At 40.3% G+C, this 21,578-nt stretch overlaps 1 protein-coding gene across 2 annotated transcripts in view; it reads left to right on the top strand.

Annotated features, from left to right (window-relative positions):
• Nucleotides 1-21,578, top strand: part of LOC102225617 (cadherin-4-like) — a 301,946-nt gene that overhangs the window by 237,216 nt on the left and 43,152 nt on the right. For both annotated transcript variants that reach the window (XM_023325117.1, XM_005800636.3), the window contains exon 7: nt 1,796-1,940. In XM_023325117.1, coding sequence (XP_023180885.1) covers nt 1,796-1,940 — 145 coding nt within the window. The remainder of the gene's footprint in view (nt 1-1,795; nt 1,941-21,578) is intronic.

Genomic DNA, 21,578 nt, shown 5'->3' with positions numbered 1-21,578 from the left:
TGTCGCAGGTCTGAATTTTTAAGCAACCGACTGAGATTAATGTACGCTGTTACAGAGAAAGGGGTTTCCGCTTCCCTCCTTTCCATTTTTTGTTTTTTTTCCCCTTTGAAGTGCCTTCTAAAACAAACTGGAGGTGAGACGCAGTTTGAGAGGATTTGGTTTGTAGTTTTGCTGCTAAACATGATGACCTTGAAATCAATTTAAAATGGTTAAAAGCAATTCTATCATCCAATAATGTGTCTTCAAATTTAGACAAGCAATTAATGTAAGGATAGAGAGAAACTGTTTTTATTTTATTCAGTTGATTTTTTCATTTAATGAGGCTCATTTAGAGTTTTTTTTTTTGTACATATTTGTTTAAACTGTCAGTTTGTCGTGACAGTTTCATTTGAGATCAGGCAGATAATCTGTCTTCTGCCTTCTCCCAGTGCTAACTAGAAACAACCAATCAGAGCCAGGAGGCGGATCGTAGCGCTGTTAATCATGCTTGTGTATGCAGTTCTCATAACCCTTCTTTCTGCTACGCTTCCATCAACTTTCAAGCTAGGTAGCGTCGCCGCCATGACTGCGGATAAACAGTTTTCCAGGAGACGTAAGTTGTTTCTCCGCCATTACCACATTTAGCGAGCATGATTGACAGCGCTAAGACCCGCCTCATGACTCTGATTGGTTGTTTTTGACCGGGAGCGATTCATTTCTTCAGATGGTCAATAGCATCACCAGGCAGAAGAGTTGGACTTTTTTTTTTTTTTTTTTCACAGATTATCTGTCTCGTACTACCTTGTCGGCACATGGTGACCGTTTGAACAAATGTGTAAGAAACATTTATTTTATAAAAGTTACACACTGCAACTGTAAGAAATGAAATCATCAATCGATAACTGAATTTTGTATTGACTTGGGTGGTCTTTGTCTTTGACGAAGGTCCAGCAGATGTTTGATCTGAAACATTTAAGTGTGATGAAGAGGCAGAAATTAGTAGCAGTCTGTTAATCACAGGGAACACAGGCCGTTTGGCTCCAGGGCCATTACTGAGCTTCATGTAGGGTCGGCAATCATTAGCAGGGATAGGTGGGGAGTGTAAAATAAGCTGCAGCAATGGTGGAAATTAAGACGCCCCACTGTAGATGATGATTGCTTTTGTCAACACCCCCACACTGCCTCTTTGTGTTTCCAGCCCTCATTTACTTCCACAAGCCTCCTCTCTCTCTTCTCTCCTTCCCACCTCCTTCATCTTTTTCCGGCTCCACTTTTTGTTTGTCTGTCTGTCTCTTTCTTTCTTTCTTTTTTTTTTGCTTTTTATCCTCACCCTCTTTTCCATCTCTGTTCTCGCACTACACACATTGTCAAGAAGCGGCTCATCAGACGAAGACATCCATCCAAATGGCTGGCTTTGTCAAAACAAACCGAGACAAACACTCTCCCCGAACAAAAAAAGAAGACGCAGCTTGAGCAGCAACACCTCTCTGATGTTTTCAGGCCTCTGGCTGTGCTAATAACAGAATAAGTGTTGTTTGTGCGTCTGGAACATTTCGCTATTCCGCCTGCTCCCCAACCCCCCTTTGTGTCATTTGCTCCCTATGCCAAGATGCCAGCTGGATGCTACTGCATCACTGGCACCTATGGATGTCTGCCAGTTAAATGCAGCTGCCAATTAACAAAAGTCAAGGTTGCGTTTGTTGTTGCGCTCGCTCCAGTCCGGAGAGCCCTGCGGAGCCTCACGTTGGTCGAGCCCCGAAGAGACGCTTTGCCCCAAGCGCCTCACGGTTCTCTTCTCTCGCTTTTTGTTTTCCAGCTGCGAGCCCACGCGGTGGACATGAACGGGAACCAGGTGGAGAACCCGATAGACCTGTACATCTACGTGATCGACATGAACGACAACAGGCCCGAGTTTCAAAACCAGGTTTACAACGGCTCAGTGGCTGAAGGGATCAAACCAGGTAAGACGGTTCAACGGCTCTGCGAATGTGGAAAACTGTGGCTCAAACAAAGTCACATCACCGATAAATCAGTTTGTTTCAAGCAGCCCGAGGTGTGAATTGTTAAGTCGTTATTGTGATCGAGCAACAGCAGCCATTTACAGTGCGGTTCAGGGTCGTACAAAGGTCCTCATCGGGTCGCTAAGCCTGCTAATACGTTTTGCTGCATTTCACAGTTTTGCCACAAGATGTCAGTAAATCTGAGAGCTTTCTCCTTAACGCTGCCTCTACTATAAATTCTGAATTATACGCTTGTAAAACTTCTCATACCTGCTTTTATACAGTTTGTATGTATGTAGTGACAATGTATTTTATTGGGTTTAATCTGAGAGGCCGGCAGAAAATATTCTTAATGTGGAAGGAAAATGGCACAGGTCTTTCAAAACAAAAGAAACAAAAAATCTGAGAAGTATAAAGGCTCCATAAGTCGGCTCTTTGTAGATCCATCTCACTGTCTTTTGAGTCTTTTGTAGCATTTTTGCAAATACAGAATCCTTATTGCCTCGAGTTACTCTTAATTGAATTTTGATCAGGGTTTTGACTAGGTCATTTTAATGCGCACATTTGATTTTTATTTGAATCATTGCATTGCAGTTCTGGCACGTAGAGGAAAAGTATTGGGATTGATCAGGAAGCCGACCGACACTTTATCTTATTTACCCAACTCAAACAAACCAGCTCTATCCGCGTGGTACAAATTCAAAGAGAAGTAAAAAATGTTCAACTGAGGAAATTTAAAAGGTCTGGTTTTAATTTTCTGAAACCACAGATTTTGTCTTTTTTTTTTATTATGACATTTCATTTTCTTGGTTCATTTTTCTACCACCAAATAAGAAACAGGCCAAATTTGACCATTTTTAGAACCAAACAAATCTAATAACTTCTTGGTTTTTGTATTTTCTCTCTAGTTTTTGATTAGAAAATCCAATTACCGGAACACAAACGGATCTATTTTGCTCACTAATTTTCTCTCACTCACTTTACACTGAGATTAAATTACATACTAATTGGTAGGAGTGTAACAATACACATATTCACACCAAAAAGATTCCATACGCACTATTTATTCACATGTACTGAATAAGTAGCGTCGTTTTTGTACCATAATCCATGAAAAATGCTGAGGTGCAGAACTAAGCGTGCAATGCAGCTTTTAAGAATTATTCCCAGCTTGTTGACAAAACACATTTTCACAATTGCTGTGGTTCCATTAAATAAGAAATGCAATTAAAATCACGCTTAAATACTTTTGTACACTAAAAAAACCCATTAAAAATAATGTAAACACAAGAGATATATTTATATGTCATGGTCAATGAAAACGCAGCCGCAGATCGACCGTAGCTGCGTTTCCGTTGACCACATAATTGCACAAATTAGGAATATGAAAATACATTTGTTCAATGGAAACACATCAATTTAAAAGAAACAAAATCATTTTGTAATAAAAAGTGTTTTTGCGCCGTGGTTTTTTGGCTGTATCACAAAAAAAAATGGATTTCACATCAGGAGTCATGTGATCAACAACCGGATGTTACTACTGGCAGCAAAGACGACAAAGACAACAGGAAGTGGTAGGAGTATGATGTGTTTTAATAACTTGAATGAATTATTTATATGTGATCTTTTTATATATATATATATATATATATATATATATATATATATATATATATATATATATATACACAGTATTGGAAAAACTGCAATTGTGAAATTGACATTAGCGGACTATTGGCAGTGTTTTGTGCACGTTTGTATTGGGAACGCAGCTAGAGAAAGCAAATACAAATGGAACCAAAGCAACACTTCTAATTTGAAACAAATGTTGACGTCTACATCATTTAGCTTTAGCTCATGTGAAAAATTACCAATCATATTTAAAGCCACAAAGTCATTATATTGGTTGGACGCCCTTTAAATTCAGCGAGATACAAATTAAACTGAACTAGCCTTTTTCGTATATAACTCAAATGAAGCCTCTGTAAGATTGTCACTTCAATATGCTTCCATAAAACTTGAATATTTTATTCCAGCTGTATGTTATATGCTCGTGCTGTTTTCAATCCAGTTTGAGCATAAAAAGCCAGAAAAGTCCCGAATCAATCACAGAGACAGAATCCATATGAAACTTGAGCGCATTGATGATGTTTCTGCCTTTTTATTGAGTTACTGTGGACAAAGCACATGCCCAGCGTTGCGCTGCGCCTTGGAACAGCAGGCAGCGCTGCTTTTACTCATGTGAGAACTCCGACTTGACTCCATTTCTAATTGTCTGAGTCACACGGAGCCATAAAGCACCTTTACATGCCAGAAAGTCATAATTTAATATTAAAACCATTAAAATTAATGCATGAAAAAATAATCACTCAGACTAACACTTCTGTGTGGTTTCAAGCTGTTCTCTGCCGAGGATTACTAATGCAATAATCCATCTGGAGCTGACTTTAGACTGATTTATGAGTTGCTAAAAGGTTTTAATGGATTAGTTATATTTAATTAATACCACAAATTGCAGGGAGAAAAAGTTGCTTTAATTCTTGAACTCCTGTTACTCAAGGATTCCCGCCCGTTATGGGCAGGACAAATGCGATCGCGTCATCCCCTCGGAAAGCCTCGCGCGAGGATTTCTGCGACGTCAGACGAAGGCGACTTCCTGGGATGTCTGGGCCCTGGACCCCCCGGGGTTCCCGCACGCATCGTTATCAGAATCCGCAGAGCGTTGCGGCTCCTCCCTTAGACTTGGGGAGCAGGGGGGGCTTCTGTGGTCAGCGGCGAGACTTGGGAGACGTGAGTGGAATATGCTCAAGTGTTTCTCACGTCTCGACAGAGGAAAAGACCCCTTGTTCTAACAATTAGACCCTTCCCTCCCCCCTGAACACCCCGTGTTTATCTTCGTAGCGATCAGATATTGTTCTCCTGCGAAGTTTAATCTCGGGGGGATTTGTAAACAATATAGGCGTGTTGTGGATGTGCGAGCAATGGATGAGCAAGTGTGCGGTTGCGTGTGCTTGTCTTCTACCCAGCGGAGCGTGGGTCTATCTACAGAGCTCCTAATTAGCGGGGCCAACCAGACATCCCAAAAGCTCCTGCCTTTTGTTTTCCGATCGGAGGCTCTCTTCGTGCCTTAAGAAACACGAGCAGACGACAAAAGGAGTTTTGTATCGAGCAGAGTGAAATCGGCGGTTCTTATTAGCGAGAAACGCATCCCGCTATGAGTGGAGTCGTTGCTCTTCCCTTTCATTGAGCAGCCTCTGCCATGTACCGTTTGTTTGCGGAGCGCACTTTGCTTGGTGTTGTGAGTGCAGTGTCAAAAAGAGAATAGCATAAGTGAGGAGTTCAGCCCCTTTTGTCTCCCCTTTTTTTTTTTTTTTACACAGCCATTGTTCCCTGAACTCCTGAATTTTAATTAAACAAAGGAAGAAAGAAAAGGACAACATGTTTGCCTAATTGCCTTTTTAGCTGAAGAAAACAAGAAGTGATCGTGATTCATCTCCAATTGAGTCTCAAGGAGGCGTACTTTTATTTTTATTCATTTCCTTTTTTTTTCTAGGCTGTTTGATCCTTTAATGTGTCCCCTGCCAGTTAAAGATTTTACTCACCATAAACGCACCTGGTTTATACCTGGAGTTAATTGCCTCAGATTTATGCCGTAGCTGGTTTTCATAGCCTCAGGCTCTGATTCATTCCCTGCAGTTAAAGAACCCGGCCACATCTGAGATATGAGCTCGAGCCGAAGTACATTAATAATTTTAGATCTGACTTGGACTGTTTTTTTTTTTGTTTTTTTTAACTCTTCCTTTCTTGAAAGAGAATCGACTCCACATCTAAACCGTTGGAAAAATCCAACAAAGAAGACTGGAAGTTGGTGAGACTTCCTGAGGTTTAAGGGTTCAGCTCTGCTTGGTCCGCGTTAATCGAACTAGAAAGTCCGGTTCATTTGAGGAGTTGTCGAACTCTGACGCGGACAAAAAAAAAAGTGAACTCTGGCAGCATCGATGCGTATGTGGATGCCAAGCGGACCGGAGGCTGCTCCAGAAGCAGGACGCTAACTGTAGTGCGGGGAATTCTGGGTAAATACAAGCAAAACACGAGAACCTGACGCTAGCGGGACAAATGCCTCGTGGTCCTTTATCAAAGACTGAAGGTAAATCCTCAAACCGCTAAAATCTGATTTTTGGTTACATTTTGTAAAGAAGGAAGGAAGCTGCACTCAGCGTCTTCTTCTGAGGTTTTTCTGTCGTTTCCTTCAGTGGCGCCTTCACAGCCCTGTTTGATACAGAGCAGTGTGACAAATGAACAGCACCAGCTGGAAATGTAGCAAATGTTTCACTCTTGGTCCCCAATAGAATGGAGTCTACAAGTGTAAAAAAAAACAACAACAAGGATTTATGGCTCCTCTTGATGGGTGGACAGATTATCTATTACGTCTCTCGCCATAAATCAATTAATTGAGTGATAAATTGAAACAGGATCAGTAATTTCCATTTTCATGATTAATAGTTTCTTCCTTTTCTCTTTCTTTGTACAAAAAACTGGATGATATACAGTAAGTCTTCAGTCTGGTAAGTTGGTCTCAACTAGACATTTACCAGAGACTTAATAGTTCATTCTATTTGTTGTTGCTGTTAATTTGTTTGTTTTATTTTAGATATCTAAAATATAATCTGGGTCCAGAGTTAAATATTCAGTAGAAGTTTGTTGATCTCTGACGATGACTTTTTACGTTATTTTGCGACTTGAAAATCATCTCAAAACAACATTGGTATCGTTTATCGCAATAACCTTTGGGACAATTTATCATCCTGCAAAATTGATCATGATAGTGATTTAAATATGATGTGAAATCCTAATATCTGATTGGATCATTGACAACTCCCCCCTTTTTTTAACCTATCAGTGTTTATTCATCAAGTAGTCTGCTTCTTTTCTATAATTATACAAATTCTCTTTTTCCACTGCAGATATTGCTGCTTTTTAGTAATTACGACATGAATTTCTTCATTAAATGTGACATTTTCAGCAACAAAGGATAGCATGTAAAGCTTCACAGGTTCACGTTCATCCAGGCTTCAAAGAACATGAAACCTCTCCAGTCTGAACCTCCTCTCACTTCTGGCGACCTGTGTTGTGCTTGAAGCGTTTACAACAACGCTGCTGGACACAATTATCCGCCAGTAGGGCCCACACATCCTCACGCCTGAAGCCGCAGCGTCAAAGAATACAAATTAATCTCTAACGCACAATTATTCAACATTTCACACGGCCCTTAACGACTTTGTTCAAAACTGTATGAATAATTCTTTGGGGTTAGTTGTGGTTTTTGTAAGATTTACAAACAAAAGCCGAACTCGTGTGATTTGTCTGACTGTATTGTGTGTTTCCGCTCAGAGAAGGTCTGTCTCAGATTACCAGAGATCTCCGTGTTGCTTTCAGGCTACATGAGACTTCTGGTTTCTCCCATCCCAATCCAAGCCCTTACTGGAGCTCTACCTTTTCCATGTCATCACATCAGCCGTAGCGTAAAAACAGCTCTTGACGTGGCATCATCGCGACTCGCTGAAATTCTCTTTGAATCTCAACATACTTTAATAAGATGCGTGGAGAAATATTGAAATCCATTCCAGTTGTTCGCCAACAAAACTCTTCACTCCTTTGCCCATTTAATCCAGCTTAGAGTCACCGGAGGCTGAACAGGCGAGAGTCGAGGCACGTCCTGGACGGGTCACCAGTTCACCGAGGGGATAGGAGACGGATAGGAAAACACACGCTCTCAATCCTTTACATCCACTGATTTTAGCTAACGTGTTTTTCATTTAGTGCACTGAAACTTGGAGATAACCAAATACTTACAAAAGCAAAGCAGCTACTATTCAGCCTACAGAACAGATGTTTTTTTGTTTTTTTGTTTTTTTAAAATATAAGCAGAATAAGTTAAACATTTGTTGCCGTGTAACTTGTATTATTAAAGATTGACAAATGGCATTAATTCATTTACTAAAATACATTATGAATTTAAAAGTCATGCTTTACATTTACAGTGCTGCTCACCGTTATTGGCACCCACAAAGTTAACGTACATATCATGGAATATTTACTGAAGGAAATATTTGCGGCTTGCATTTAATCCAAAACAGCCAGTGATATATAGAATAAAAAGACAAACATATGAGGAAAAAACAGGAAATCATGTTTACCGTGTCAACATTTCCATTTATTTCTGAAGATGTTCACTTAGTTGTGCTAAACGACGTTGCTCTCATCCAGGTGAGAGTGTTACGATTCAATGTTTAAAATCAGCCACCTGTTTCAAACCAATATAATTCATTCTTCCAAAAATATAAGAAAAATGTGCCATTAATTCAGTAATAAGGCAACATAAATATTATAGAATCAGCATAAAGAGTAGGTGATTTCAAAAGAATATTTTATTTCTATATTGTTTTTGGTTTTTTATAGATGTACATAGTGGTTAAAAACTGCAAAATAGGAAATAAACACCAGCTTCCTTGTTTTTATATGTTTTTATTTATTTCATATTTTCTTAGTGGATTATGGATTAGTACATTATTGATAGTAACTAAACAAGAACCGGGCCGCAGAGATCATGAAGTTATCACATAGAAGCTGAAGTGACTTTACTTTTAATGAAAGATAAACATCATCATGTCCGGTAAAGCAGAATATGTGTTATGATGAGGGTTGTTCATCTGATTAAAAGCACTTTTTAAAAGAAAAACAACCTTCACGTAGGTGTGAACAAACCTCACATTTCCGTATTACGAGCAAAAAATGTATGTAATCAGAGAAAAAACATGCAAGGTGTGAAAAAAGCCCAACCTACAATCGTTTAGGGATTATCTGTGGTGTAGCGTTGATCTTAAAGTCAGTATTTTCCTAAGTATGTGTGTTTTAGTAGAAATCCAGAGTGTCTGGAAAAAATAAAATAAAAACCCAAATTCTGTTTTGAAATAACTCTGCCAAGATGCAAAAGGAAAAAAAAACATTTGGTTTGGATTTATGATATGTTTAATTAATTGTATGACTTCTTTTTCTAAACTGATTTTTTTTCACTGATTATTACAAGTTAAATCATTTAGCAAAAACGTCTATAGACGACATTTATCCTTCTGTTTTTGCTACTTTTAGACTTTTCTCTCACACGGTTGTCTCACCAGATCACGATAACAACGCTGGTTAACACCGACTGCTTTAAATTACACAATTGTTATTTTCCAGGACCCAAATTTCTATTTTTCGTCTTCTAAAATAACAGAAGATTTTTAGTATTTTAATACCAAAATAAAGCTGTAACCAAACAAAGGATTAGATTTTATTTTTGCTCCGCGTGTTTAGACACATCAACAGTGTTTAAGATCTTCCTTGTGTTTCAGATGATTAATTATGTGAAAGACAACAAATAACAACAAGTAGCTTCTGATCCCTAAAAAGATCCACGGCATTTTCTCTTCTACTGTATATGAATGTTACTCACACTAAATATGTTGAGCCGTGTGTGTATCGATTTCAGCATCTAAAGACCCCAGATATCAAAGGTTCTGTCCAGCATTACGACTCGTTCTCATATCCGGCCCCATGAGAACGCCATCAAAGGGGAAAAGTCCAGCGGATCGCGCTTATCAACATGACCAGATGTTCCACAGGCAGCGATGGGATCACACCATCAGGACAGACTGGTTTGAAACCGCTCCATTTGGCGTTTTCTGCCACCGGACTCCCCCCTGCTAGGCAACAAATAAACATGACTAATAAAAATCAGGTTTTTACTTCGCTCAGAACTTAGCTGCTAACGAGGGATAAATAAAATCTGAGTCTAAAACTAAGAGGATTAGCTTTGTGAACATGTGAAGATAAAGAACGAGGAGTGTTGGTCTGCTGTTAATGTTAATGGGTTACAACTCACAAATACTAACACACAGCTGGAACAAGAATACACACTCTGTGAAATCCAGTGCTCTGCCACACCAAAACGAGCCTTTAAAATCGTGACGTGGCCTCAGATACAGATACAGATAATGCTGCGTTTGAGCTCCGAACATCTGGGCTGTGACGTTCCGTCCCTCTCACCTCCCACGTCTAGCCCGAGTCTGAGAGAAGGTTGGAGCATCTCTCTCAAAAATAAGAGCAGTAGATCAAAAACCAGCAGCTCCCGCTTGATTCCCAAGAGGGGGTTCAGAGGGAGTGCATCTCTGCTTCTCTCTCTCCCGACACTTCCAGTGAGATTTAGCGGACCTTTTTATCTCAGCCTGGCCTGGGGGGGGAAAGGTTAATTAACGGCTGCTTTCGGCGCGGAGAGGCGAAGTGATGGGTGTAAACAGCAGACGTGGAAGCACCAGGGTGTTTTCTAAATAATTCCTGCTATTAGTCTGACTTACTGTCAAGTCAAGTCAGCTTATTTAGTGCATAGTGCAAATTCACAATATATGTCATCTCAGGATGCTATACAAGACCAAGGGATTTAATTTATGAATATTAATTTAGTCTAATCAGATCAAAATATTTAAAATCAATCAGTAGCATTCCAATTCAACCTGTAATATGATACAACAAATTCAAGTTTAGTGTATAACCCCTGTTTCATCAGGTCATTGTTGCAATTCTTCCTTTTGGGCAAGAATATGGTGACAGTGGAAGGAAACAACTGTTTCTATTCAATAGGAGGAATCTGATCTGTTCTGGCTGGCTGAGTGATTTAAGGGACAACAACACAAGAGAAGTGGTTTGGTCTGTGTTTTCACACCTGATAGTTCTGTAGACTCGATTCGATTGGGGAGCAAGATTGAAACATTTCTTACATTTTCAGCCAGTGCAGCTCTCTTTCACACTGCTTTGTGCCAAACGATGCAAACCCTTTGAAAAACCAGTTCCCCTATTCGCCTTCGGCGGCGCTGCACCAAGAACCACAGAAGGAAACGACATGAAAACGTCTGAAGAAGACACGAGCGTAATTTCCTTAGTTGCGTTCATGTACACAAAAATGGAGTAGTATCAAACTTTAGTGGTTGTAGGATTTCCCTTTTGTAAAAGACGACGAACCATTTCTCCCGCCAGCGCTAGACTTGCGTGTTTGATTTGGTTGTACCTAACCCACAAACTCGCCCACATCCATACACCGACGGGTGGATCGGCAGGCAACTTGGGCCAGGTTTCTTTCCCAGGAGGACATTTATATTTAGGAACTGAAGGTTAAATCAAACCCTCAATCGTCCGATCACAACAGGACCACGTTCCCCATTGAGCCGAGGCACCAGCAGCTTCTCTAATGACTTTGTCCAGGACAGAGACAAGGTTACAGAGAGATTGGGAAGACATGAAATAAAAGCTCAATGACGGGCTCCTTCTGGGGGCCCTTATAGACGAGAAAAAAATCCTGAGTATTGACGGCAATAACTACTTATAATGCAGAATTGGAAATTAACAGAGTAAGGAAAAGTAATCCGTCATACCTAAGCCACTCCTAAGCCTGAGCTCTATAATAAAGAAAGGTTTTCAACCCGGAAACTAACTTGATAACTAAATGATGTAATCTTTAATAAACTTATAGAAACTCTAAAAACCATCTACAAACCTGCAGTCTAAGAGCCATGTAGGGAACAATCAAGTTTCTAATATTAGATGAAGCTCAATAATCTGTGCAGATCCAGTGCTAACACACAACCCGAATAATTTGATCACAAGTGGACTACGCTAACAGGATGAACGGTCAAACTGGACTGAGGAGAAATCCCATTCAGACACTTAGAGATCTTAATTAGGACACTTGAGGCATTTTGAAAGCCAGAGTTCCTATGCGGTCTGGATGAGATAAGAATTTGGTTCATTGTTTTCAAAGTCTGGATAAGGATGCAAAATTATGTGGAGTATTGAATTTGATTATTCATTATTGACATTATTCTTTGTCATGTTGTTTAATCCTACTTGTCTGCCCTTGCAAATCCCTCACAACAAAGTTTTCTACTAAATTGTTTTTTCTGTAGATTTTGTGTAAATGTAGATTTTTTGCTGCTTGTTGCTTCCAAAAATGAGAGGCATCACTTAGATATCTGTCTACCCTAACTCCTTTTGTAGAAACACAACTTAGACAAGAAACGTTTTCTAAAGGAAGACGCAGAAATGTTTTGGGTTTCTTTGTTATGAAAACCACCTTCAAGCAGCATGTCAAGACCCGGTAAGCCAAAAACCACGATTTCACCATCTTGTCTGTTTCTCTCACAAACACAACACGAACCTCGGAGTTGTTGAGACAGAGCAGGACGCGATTGTTATTTCCCACGTCTGGCACTGTGTGGGCTGCGCTCCGATGGGAAGAAAATCGGTGAAAACCACAGCTGCCTGCACCGAGGCCAGAACAATACTTCATCCCGTGTTTAACAGACAGCGCGCTGCCCGGGCGATCCGGCGTGAAAAGCCAACCCCAGCTGTAGTCGGGCAAGAGGCCAACACAGAGAGGAAAAGAGAGCCATGTTCACTCACTGCTAAAGTCCATTTTGAATCGCAAGGTAACCTAACCTTACGATTTGGAGCGCTGAATGTAGCGCACATACAGGGAAGAGCTCGGAGAGCAAGCTAAACATCTTAAAGGGCAGTGTTATGTAAAATCAACTTTGTACTGTAATTTTATTCCCTCATCAAAAACATACCCAGAGTGTTGCCTAGCGATAAAGCTCTTCCTCGGAGCTGCAGTTTCCAAGCTACCGACCTTCCGCCTCACAGACCAGCCGTCCTCCGACTCCCCCACTCGGCTCCTTCAGACTAGCCAGCAGCAATTAGCAAACACCTGGTGGAACTGCGCATCTGCTGAGCTCATATTCTCAATGCAAAGCTGGTAAAAATGTTGTTAAAGGGTTAATAGTGGAGCCATGTTGTGATGACTTCCTGAAGGCGGAGTTTCAGAATGAGCAGGAGTTTTTAAAGAGACAGAGGCGCATTTATTTTAAGTTATATTAGATATATGCAGCAATTTATTTAACAACTTGATACTTGATTGATTAGTTACTTGATTGTGCTATAAAATGGCACCATATGGCTGGAAAATACATAGTACTGCCGATTTAACTGTAGTTTTGAATGGAGCTGCAGTTTTGGTGTTTTGATTGAAAAGGAATGAGCAGTTTGAATCCATCGTGAAGCCAACTACAAATCAAGTCAAATCTGCTGGCACCCCTGACAAACGTGTGAATTTTTAAAATCACTGTTGGCACATTTATCGGTACCCCTGCTCTCCATACCTTATTGTCAGACCCATTTTTGCCCGTAGGTCGGCTTTTGAACATCCTCTGCAACTCTTCACATGGCTTCAGTAAACAGAAAGATGAATCTTTAAACATCCCCGGTAACCTTAGAGGGGAAACTTCTATTTAAAATCTGCCTGTGTTTTAAAAGGTTCACGATGAACCGCACTCATTTATCGTTCGCAGAGAAGAGAAACAGACTCACGGCATCAAAGTTCCCCCTCCGTACTCCTCAGTGGACATGAGGAGCCTTTAAAATGCTGAAACGCAGCATCTAGACGGTCGAAATTAAAGATTGACGTAGTAATCTAATATTTTTTTGAAAGGGATTTTTTGTGTATGAATAACTGTTGAGTTTTTTTTCTTTTTAAGTGCTATTAAAGAATTCAACATTATATGCTAAATGTGAATGAATGAATGTACTTTAATGGTTGGTTTATTAAAATTTGTCCCTGTGAGATTATGTTGCTGTAATTAAAGGTTATATCGTTTTTTGGGGGGGTTGGCCTCTTTATAATGGTTGCCAACAAATTTTTCCATTTATATAATTTCCAGGTAGAACTTGAATGCACGGTATTTGACATATGATAGCCATCAAAGTACAGCCACTAAGTTATGTGAAATAATATCGTGACCTTTGTGATTTGATATTTTGTGTAGCTCTACTATTTAAAAAACCTGCTCATTTTATAAATTGTCAGGATAACGGCGTGTTTTTAATATGAAAGACTGTGATGGTTATCTTTGAGAGAGGAGCTTAAGGTCGTGTTGACCCGGGTAGCACTGAACATGAGCGGCTGAGTTGAACTTTCTTTGTAGCAGGTTGCAGAACTTCTGGGGCTTTGAGATTCAAGGTAGGGGGAATTATGCACAAATGTCCTTGGATTTATTGTGTACGCTGCATCTCTTTCTTTATGTTGAATAAAACTGTTTTTTTTGTTTTATTTTAGCATTCAGCTTAAGAGTCTCATTCAGAACGGAAACTACAAACTGAAAAGCAGTCATGTGTCTGGGTTTTGTTCGAAGATGCGCGCTGACACTGAACTCTGAATCACCGTTAAGCTTTCAGAGATGTGACAGTCACTTGGCCAGAGATGAGGAAGTGGTCACCTCCCCTTGATCAGACCTGACTTTGGATTGGTGGGTCAAGTACTGACAAAAAAAACCCCAAAAACCTGAATTTTTCTATTTATCAAAAGCATTTTAGCTAAAAACGGCTTCTACTAATGAAGTTCTCTTTTGAATTTCTTAACAAATCAGACAAAGTTATGAATTTTTGTTTTAACACAGAAATGGCAATGACATTATAATGCTTTCATTTTTTTTATTATTTTGATTTTTTGGATTCACAAACAACTGATCCTGTTGCACATGTAACTATCTGACTTCTTCAAGACTCTCGGAGCCTTGAAATTTCTTTCCCAGACAGCAAATTGATCTTTATATTTGGGAAAAAAATAAATACATAAATGACATAATAAGAAGCATCACTATACCATGTTGTAGGGCTGAGCAATAAATCAACAAGAATATTCCTCATGATAGACATGTGACCAGTATTAATAAAAAAATAGGTCAGAATATTCAATAATTTTACTGATCCAGAACTGCACAGCATTCTGGGGGATGTAGGAAGAGGAAGGACTTCAGCTAGCTAACCACGGTGGTTAGCATCATTGAACTCACTCTTTTGTTACGTAGCAACAAACTGTTGAGCGACTTTTTCCACTTTTTGTTGTAACTGCTTAAAAATAAAAAACAAAACCAGCATGGAGTGAAAACGGTGGATAAAACAGGTGCCTCCAGTTTGACAGTATTTCAGATATTTAAAACCAAAAACTGATAATAAATAATGATCAGTATGGACCAGGGGCGCTGCGAGGAATTTGGCCCCCTGACAAAAAATTACATTTTGCCCCCCCTTCGAAGCTGCCGTTACAATTTTTTGAGTCTATTTGATCCATAAAAAGCGTCACAATTTTTGCAAAGGCCCTGCTTTCTTTGGTCCAATACTGATAACTAGCACAATATTTACTGCTCATGCATTTAACATCCAACAGTCCACATTCAGTATGCAAGTAGGTTGCTTGAATTGTTTCTATTAGTTTTAGCTTACTGAAATGTCTCTCCCCACGAACAACTGTCATACAAAATACACATAAAGCAATCCTGACTTCTCAGAAAATGCTATGTAGTTAAATTTTATTCAAGCTGCAGTATATAACTTTAATAAAAAAATATGTTTTCTCCATATTTGTTAAAACTGTCATGAGACAGATAATCTGTGAAAACAATCCATATCCTCCACCTGCTCCCTGAGCTGCTATTGCTGGCTAAAGTAATGCAACGTTCCGGCCAAAACAACCAATCAGAGTCAGGAGGAGGGTCTTAGTGCTGACAATCAACTTCATTCACTCGCTGCTAAATGTGCTAATGGTGGAAAAACAACTTATCATTAAAGGAAAAATATTTATCTGCTGTCATTGGTAGCTATGCTAATTTGATTGAGCATTCACAACAGGCTGCGCTAGCTACAGCATAGGGATGAGCAGCACCACATGAGATTGTGATTGACAGCACTGAAACTCTCCTGTCTCTGATTGGTTGTTTCTAGCACTGGGAGAAAGCAGAGGAAATAGATTTTTCACAGATTATCTCTCATACCATAGTGTCACAACATAATGACAGTTTTAACAAATATGTTAAAAATAAAGTTTTTATAAAAGTTACATACTGCAGCTTTAATTTCTCTTAGGAGAGGATGGTCAGGAGGGACGTGGGCTAGAGCTGCTGCTGACTGACTCATCTGTTGTTAAATGTGGTAAAAGGGACAAGTTAAATACTGTATATGAATATGAGGTAATTTCTTTCCTTAATTCACCCACCTCTTGGAGAAAAACTGGGTTATAAATGAACACTTTTACCTTTTTCTCTCTCTGTCGCTCTATTTTTTGAAAACCTACTTTATTATTGTTCTTGGTAGCATAGTAACAGCCAGTCGTTCTTGTCTTCCACTGACTGCTGCTGAACATCGTCACTGTCAAGCGCTACAAGCAGGAACGAACCATTTCATGCAGATCCAGGGGGGTTCAGGGCAAATGTCTGCTTTTTGGTCTTGGCCCCCCCCCCCCCTTATACGGCGCCCCTGGTATGGACTGATATGAATCCCTTATATCGTGATACGGTTTTCAGCCATCTTGTCCAGGCCTAACATGTGGTGACACAGCAGAAAACACTGGATTCCACAGTCTTGATCCCAATTCAGCATGCACTATTCAGAACACCATAACATCAGCAGGAACACACAGCATGCATTGAAGAGGTAACGAGACCCGACCATCCACGTTATTCCCTTTCGTTACTGCACATTCAGAGAATACGTGTTGTTCAACACAAACAAGAAAATCATGAACAGTGAAAATCAGGCATCAAGGAAATCCACAAATCTGCATCCTGTCATAGAGATTTACATTATTTGCCCGGTAGTTTAGTTCTTGGTGAAATTCTAAAACCAATGTAGAATGTCTCACAGACGAAGAATATTGATCGCATGACCGATGGCGTGTTTGTTGTTGGCCTGCCGACTGTGTGAGATGGGCTCCGTGTTTATTTGCACGCTGAACAGGTCGCTGAGACGCAATCACAAGTGGTCACTCAGGATTCCTCTTGGCGACGCGTTTCAGCAGCTTGTGTGAGCAGATATATTTAGAGGTGTCCACTTGCTGCCGGATCGCTCAGGAAGCGCAATAATAGCTGCTGGAAAGACGAGAGCTCTCGTCTCTGCTCTCGTGCCTCTCAAAAGATCTCACCAGGGTTGGGTGAATTTTTATTGCACATTTGCCAGAGTATTTTTTTGTGTGTGTTTATTTTCTTCCTCTTGCCATAATTAATTTTACTTTTACTAAGTAGCCCCTTCATCTGGTCCGTATTCTTTTCATGCTGCTGCCGAAAAATTGTGGAATCGTCCAGGTTAATTTTATATTGTACGTCTGGCTTTTTCTCTGCCAACGTTCCCTGCCAGTGGGGATGGCAGCTGGCTGTAAATAGTCTGATGCCCCTGAGCTTTTAACAGATTCTGGGTATAATGTTGACTGTTTTTCTCCCCCCTCTCCCAGTCTTGAACCAGCCTCCTGTCAGGAGCCGGTTCATCCACCCTGACAGCACCTCGTTGAGATTCAGGCAGTAACTGGTGCATCTGCGAGCCTCTGCTGCCTGCAGTTACCCATAACATGTTTTTTTGTTTGTTTGTTTTTTAACCCAGACAGACCCACAGACAGAAATGTTGATGTGTATTTTATCATAATTCTAACTGCAGGGAAGTTTGAGAAGAAGTCATTCCAGATTGTGACACGTCTTTTCCCCATCCAGACCTTAAAAAAGCTATACAGCTTTTTTTTTTGCTTTTTTTTAAATAAAACCCAAAATCAGTGTCGTTTAATGGTCTGGGAGTGATGGATTTGCCATTGACTTTGATTTCTGTGTATTAGTGGGCCGACTTAGGTCGATGAAAGTAAACGGAAACAGCAGGGAAGGTTTTGGCAGAGGACTTGAGTTGAGCAGATGCTTGGTTAATGAGCAGAACCACAAGAAAACATACTTGTATTATGTATCAGTATGATGAGGATACACAATATTCTGTTTGGTGAAGATTCTACAAGATGTGGTGCCACGCCTTTGGAAACAGATTTTGACATTTTAAAACAGATCTCCTCCTGCTGTAGATATTACAAGCTGTCTGTGCATCCTTAAAAAGTCTTAAATTCATAAAACGAAATGTAGGTTTGCCTTAAATATGTTGTGATGGACAGAGCCGTAAAAAGAGAGTCAGGCACAGGTTCAAATTCAAAAAGAATTGTTTTTTACTTAACCCAAAACAGAAACTTGGATAAATAATGAAAAATGACAAAGTTGGGCCCATAAAAGAGAAATCAACTCAGACTTACTCAAGCAAACAGACCTCTCTAAATGAGACAAAGGGGAAACATAAATACTGGCTGAACAGGCCACAGAGAAGATACAAAAGGGAAAACACACAAAAACCTACCTGAAGCTAACATAAGAAACTCCCATTCCCCCCTCTTCATGCCGAGTTGTGGTATGGACCAGTTTGCTCCACCTGAAGGACTGGAGCAGCCGCCACTGAGCTAACTCAAAATAAACAAAGGTTAAACCAGGTAAAAAGTCGTAAAATAAAATGTGGCCAACTTATTCCACATAAGTTGGCCACTTATGTGGAATAAGTGGCCAACTTATTCCACATAAGTGGAATAAGTTGGCATCTCCTCATACATCTCCGTATGAGGAGATGTGTGTCTGGTTTTGTAGCTCGTTAGCTTCAAGATCCAACATGTCAAACATTCAGAGTTCGGGGGAGTTCTGCATACCTGGGTTGCAACGAGTGGTTCTTCCAGCTGTTGTTGCCTTTTCTGAATCCTTGATATCAACATGTGCTTGTCATTCACACAATCGAAGATAAAAAAGATATTTTTATCTTATCTGATAGACCCCAGACGCTCTATAAATTCTTTAACTTTTGATGTGGCCGTGTGTTAAAATCCCTATAGATCATCAGGTTCTGGAAGACCAACGTTTATGTTCACAGCCACTTAAATCCCCTTTTTTTCCCCATTATAATGTTGAGTGCAGTCTTTTTGCTGCCCATAGATAGCTAAATGTGAAGAGCTGCTGCCATTTCATTGACCGGTTTTCTAGTTTTGTTACACCTGAATAGCTGAATGTGATGAATCGGTCGGTGATTGCGTTCCTGCCTATTATTCAGCCGCTCGTCTTTTGGTCCAGAACAGAACTCAACATGTTCCTTTTGAGAGATATGCTTCGACAAGAAGTAAAAAAAAAAAAAAATCCCAAAAAGATGATTTGCACCAGTCTCACCTCTGCCTTGTTGTAGAGGAACTCATCAGGCTCTCAGGTGTGGAAAAGCGATGTCCTCCTTATCACTTTCACTGGGATGATTCGGGTTTTAGCCATTCCTTCTGCCTTTCCTTACCTCTCAACCTTTACCTCGTTTCCTTCCTATTCCTTGGAACACGGTCATTCTTTTTGCTCCCAGAGAAGCTTTTATCTTCTCCCCACTGATGAGAAGCATTATCCACTCATGCTCTCGTTCCCATGCCCTCTCACTCCCTGACTTCCCCTTGCACTTCTCCTTTTAATGGTCCTTATAAACCCTCTCCATACTATGACCTTTCTTCACTTTCTTTCCCCCTCTATGCAATTTCCTCCACTGATTTTTTTTTTCTTTTTTTCATCTTACAACCAGTCTATCTCCCAATTCTTTCTTTCTTTCTATTTATATCCACTTTCTTCAACGTCCTCTCCGTAATTTGGGGCCAGATGTTGACTCAGACTGATTAGAATTTCGACAGCAGCGAGACTTCGCCGGTGATCAAAAGTCGCGTGTGCAAAAAGGCCAACAATGTCCGAACGGCAACAAATTTTCTGGTCCAGCAGTTTTGGTGGAAAAGCAATTAGGATTTGGAATTAGTGCTTAAATTGAATCGGAATTAAGCAGGCTCAGTTTACACCTTATATGCGCGGCGTTCGCCTCTCGTGGACCTGAGAGCGGCCTATTATCGCATCCCAGCATCCTCTATGTCGAAACAAAGGGCAGCGGCACCAACATGTGGTCCACCTCATCCCCCCTCCCTCTCTCACACACACACACACACACACGCACACACACACACACACACACACACACACACACGCATGCTCACATCTCCCCATGCTAACCTACAGGACTGGAAGAGGTTCATTATATATCGACACAGCCCCGTGTTCTGTAATAGTTTTCCTTTTTTCAGTCCTTCCCTCGGACCTCCTTTTCCTGCTTGCTGGTCAAAGTGACAAATCCTGCTTTGAAACTTAATGAAGTTTGAAATAGAATTTGAGGCTACAATTATCCTGTCCGCACGGGCTGTCGCAGGGAATGATGGTGCCACCGAAACCCAATTACAGGAAGTGAGACCCCAGCTAAGCGCTCAGGCCCGCAGGGAGCCACGGAGTCTGCGATGAGTCCGACGGCTGCTCTGCATCTTTCCTGCCAGGTGATTTGAAAGGTCGTGGAGTGAGACGGGACTTGTGCGTTCCGGTGTGATTTATTTTTGGTGATTGACTTTGATTGCTATTGATGTGACGCAGCCGACTTAATCTGCCCCGATGGTTTCAGCTGATTTTTGTGTGCCTTACTTCAGGAGGTGTCAAACTCATTTTTATTTTGGGCCGGATCAAGATTGTGAATAAACTCGATGGGCCGGTTGTGGTGAAATGTGTTGATACAATCCATTAACAAACCTCTAAAACGCAAATAAATGGTAGCCTCTGCACTCGATGAGTACTTCTTCTTATAGTTAAATAATACTGAACATCATTTCACGTTGATGAAATTTGGCAGGACAGATATAAAAACCATGGGAAAAGATTGTGGCCACTGTAAAAAAAAAAAATTAATTTGGCTATTTGAAGAATAGGCACAATTCTGACTTTTTTCCCAGAATTTTCACTTTTTTTCTCAGAATTCTTACTTTTGATTTTAGACGATTAAAGTGAGAATAATTCTGGTAAATTCTCAAAAAAAAGTTACAAGTCAAAATTCTGAGAAAAAAAGTCTAAGCTGCAAAAAACAAAAAAGATTCCGAATTGTTTTTTTCTGTGGTCGTAATCCTCTTTCGTTGAAAACTGTGATTGATAAAGTATTGTTAAAGTGTACACCAGCTATTTTCAAGGTTCTATGTATGTGTCCTTCTGGGCCACATCAAACTTTACGGCGGGCCGGAGGTGGCCCGCGGGCCTTGAGTTTGACACTTGAAGAGTAAATGAGTTCTAGAATTTCTAAGAAAAACTTAGAAATTCTAAAATTAACATACGTATAATGTACGACTTCCTTCCTTCTCCTTTTGTCACCTTTCGTCAAACCATTTGGCAGAGTTTACGGGAACATGTCGTCATTTTAACAGTCTTAAAAGTGCAACTTATATTTGTAACCAGACCTCGTGTTCTAACAATATAAATATGCAGCTACATTCAGAAGTTACCTAATTATGCATTAGACTTTATCTACCTAAGGGAAATCATTAATCAGAGAAGCAGACAAGAGGCCCATCCTAACTCCGGAGGAACTCGCCGGTCTACAACACAGCTGTTGTTGCTGTGAAAGCAAATCTAAAGCTGTTGTTGAAAGAAAGCCAAAAGTAACTTTGTTTGTAGTTTGCAGTAAAAGAAGATGCTTTAGTCAGATGAGGCCACTCTTTTGGCCTGTTTGCAAAACACTGTAATAATGCACGACAGCCTGAACGCCTCGTGGTTAGAGAAGCGTTCATAGCGGTGA

The sequence above is a fragment of the Xiphophorus maculatus genome, chromosome 20 (genome assembly GCF_002775205.1).
Source record: "Xiphophorus maculatus strain JP 163 A chromosome 20, X_maculatus-5.0-male, whole genome shotgun sequence".
NCBI lineage: Eukaryota > Metazoa > Chordata > Actinopteri > Cyprinodontiformes > Poeciliidae > Xiphophorus > Xiphophorus maculatus.
Note: the sequence above shows the minus strand (reverse complement) of the source record. Positions and strands in the feature narration are given on the sequence as shown.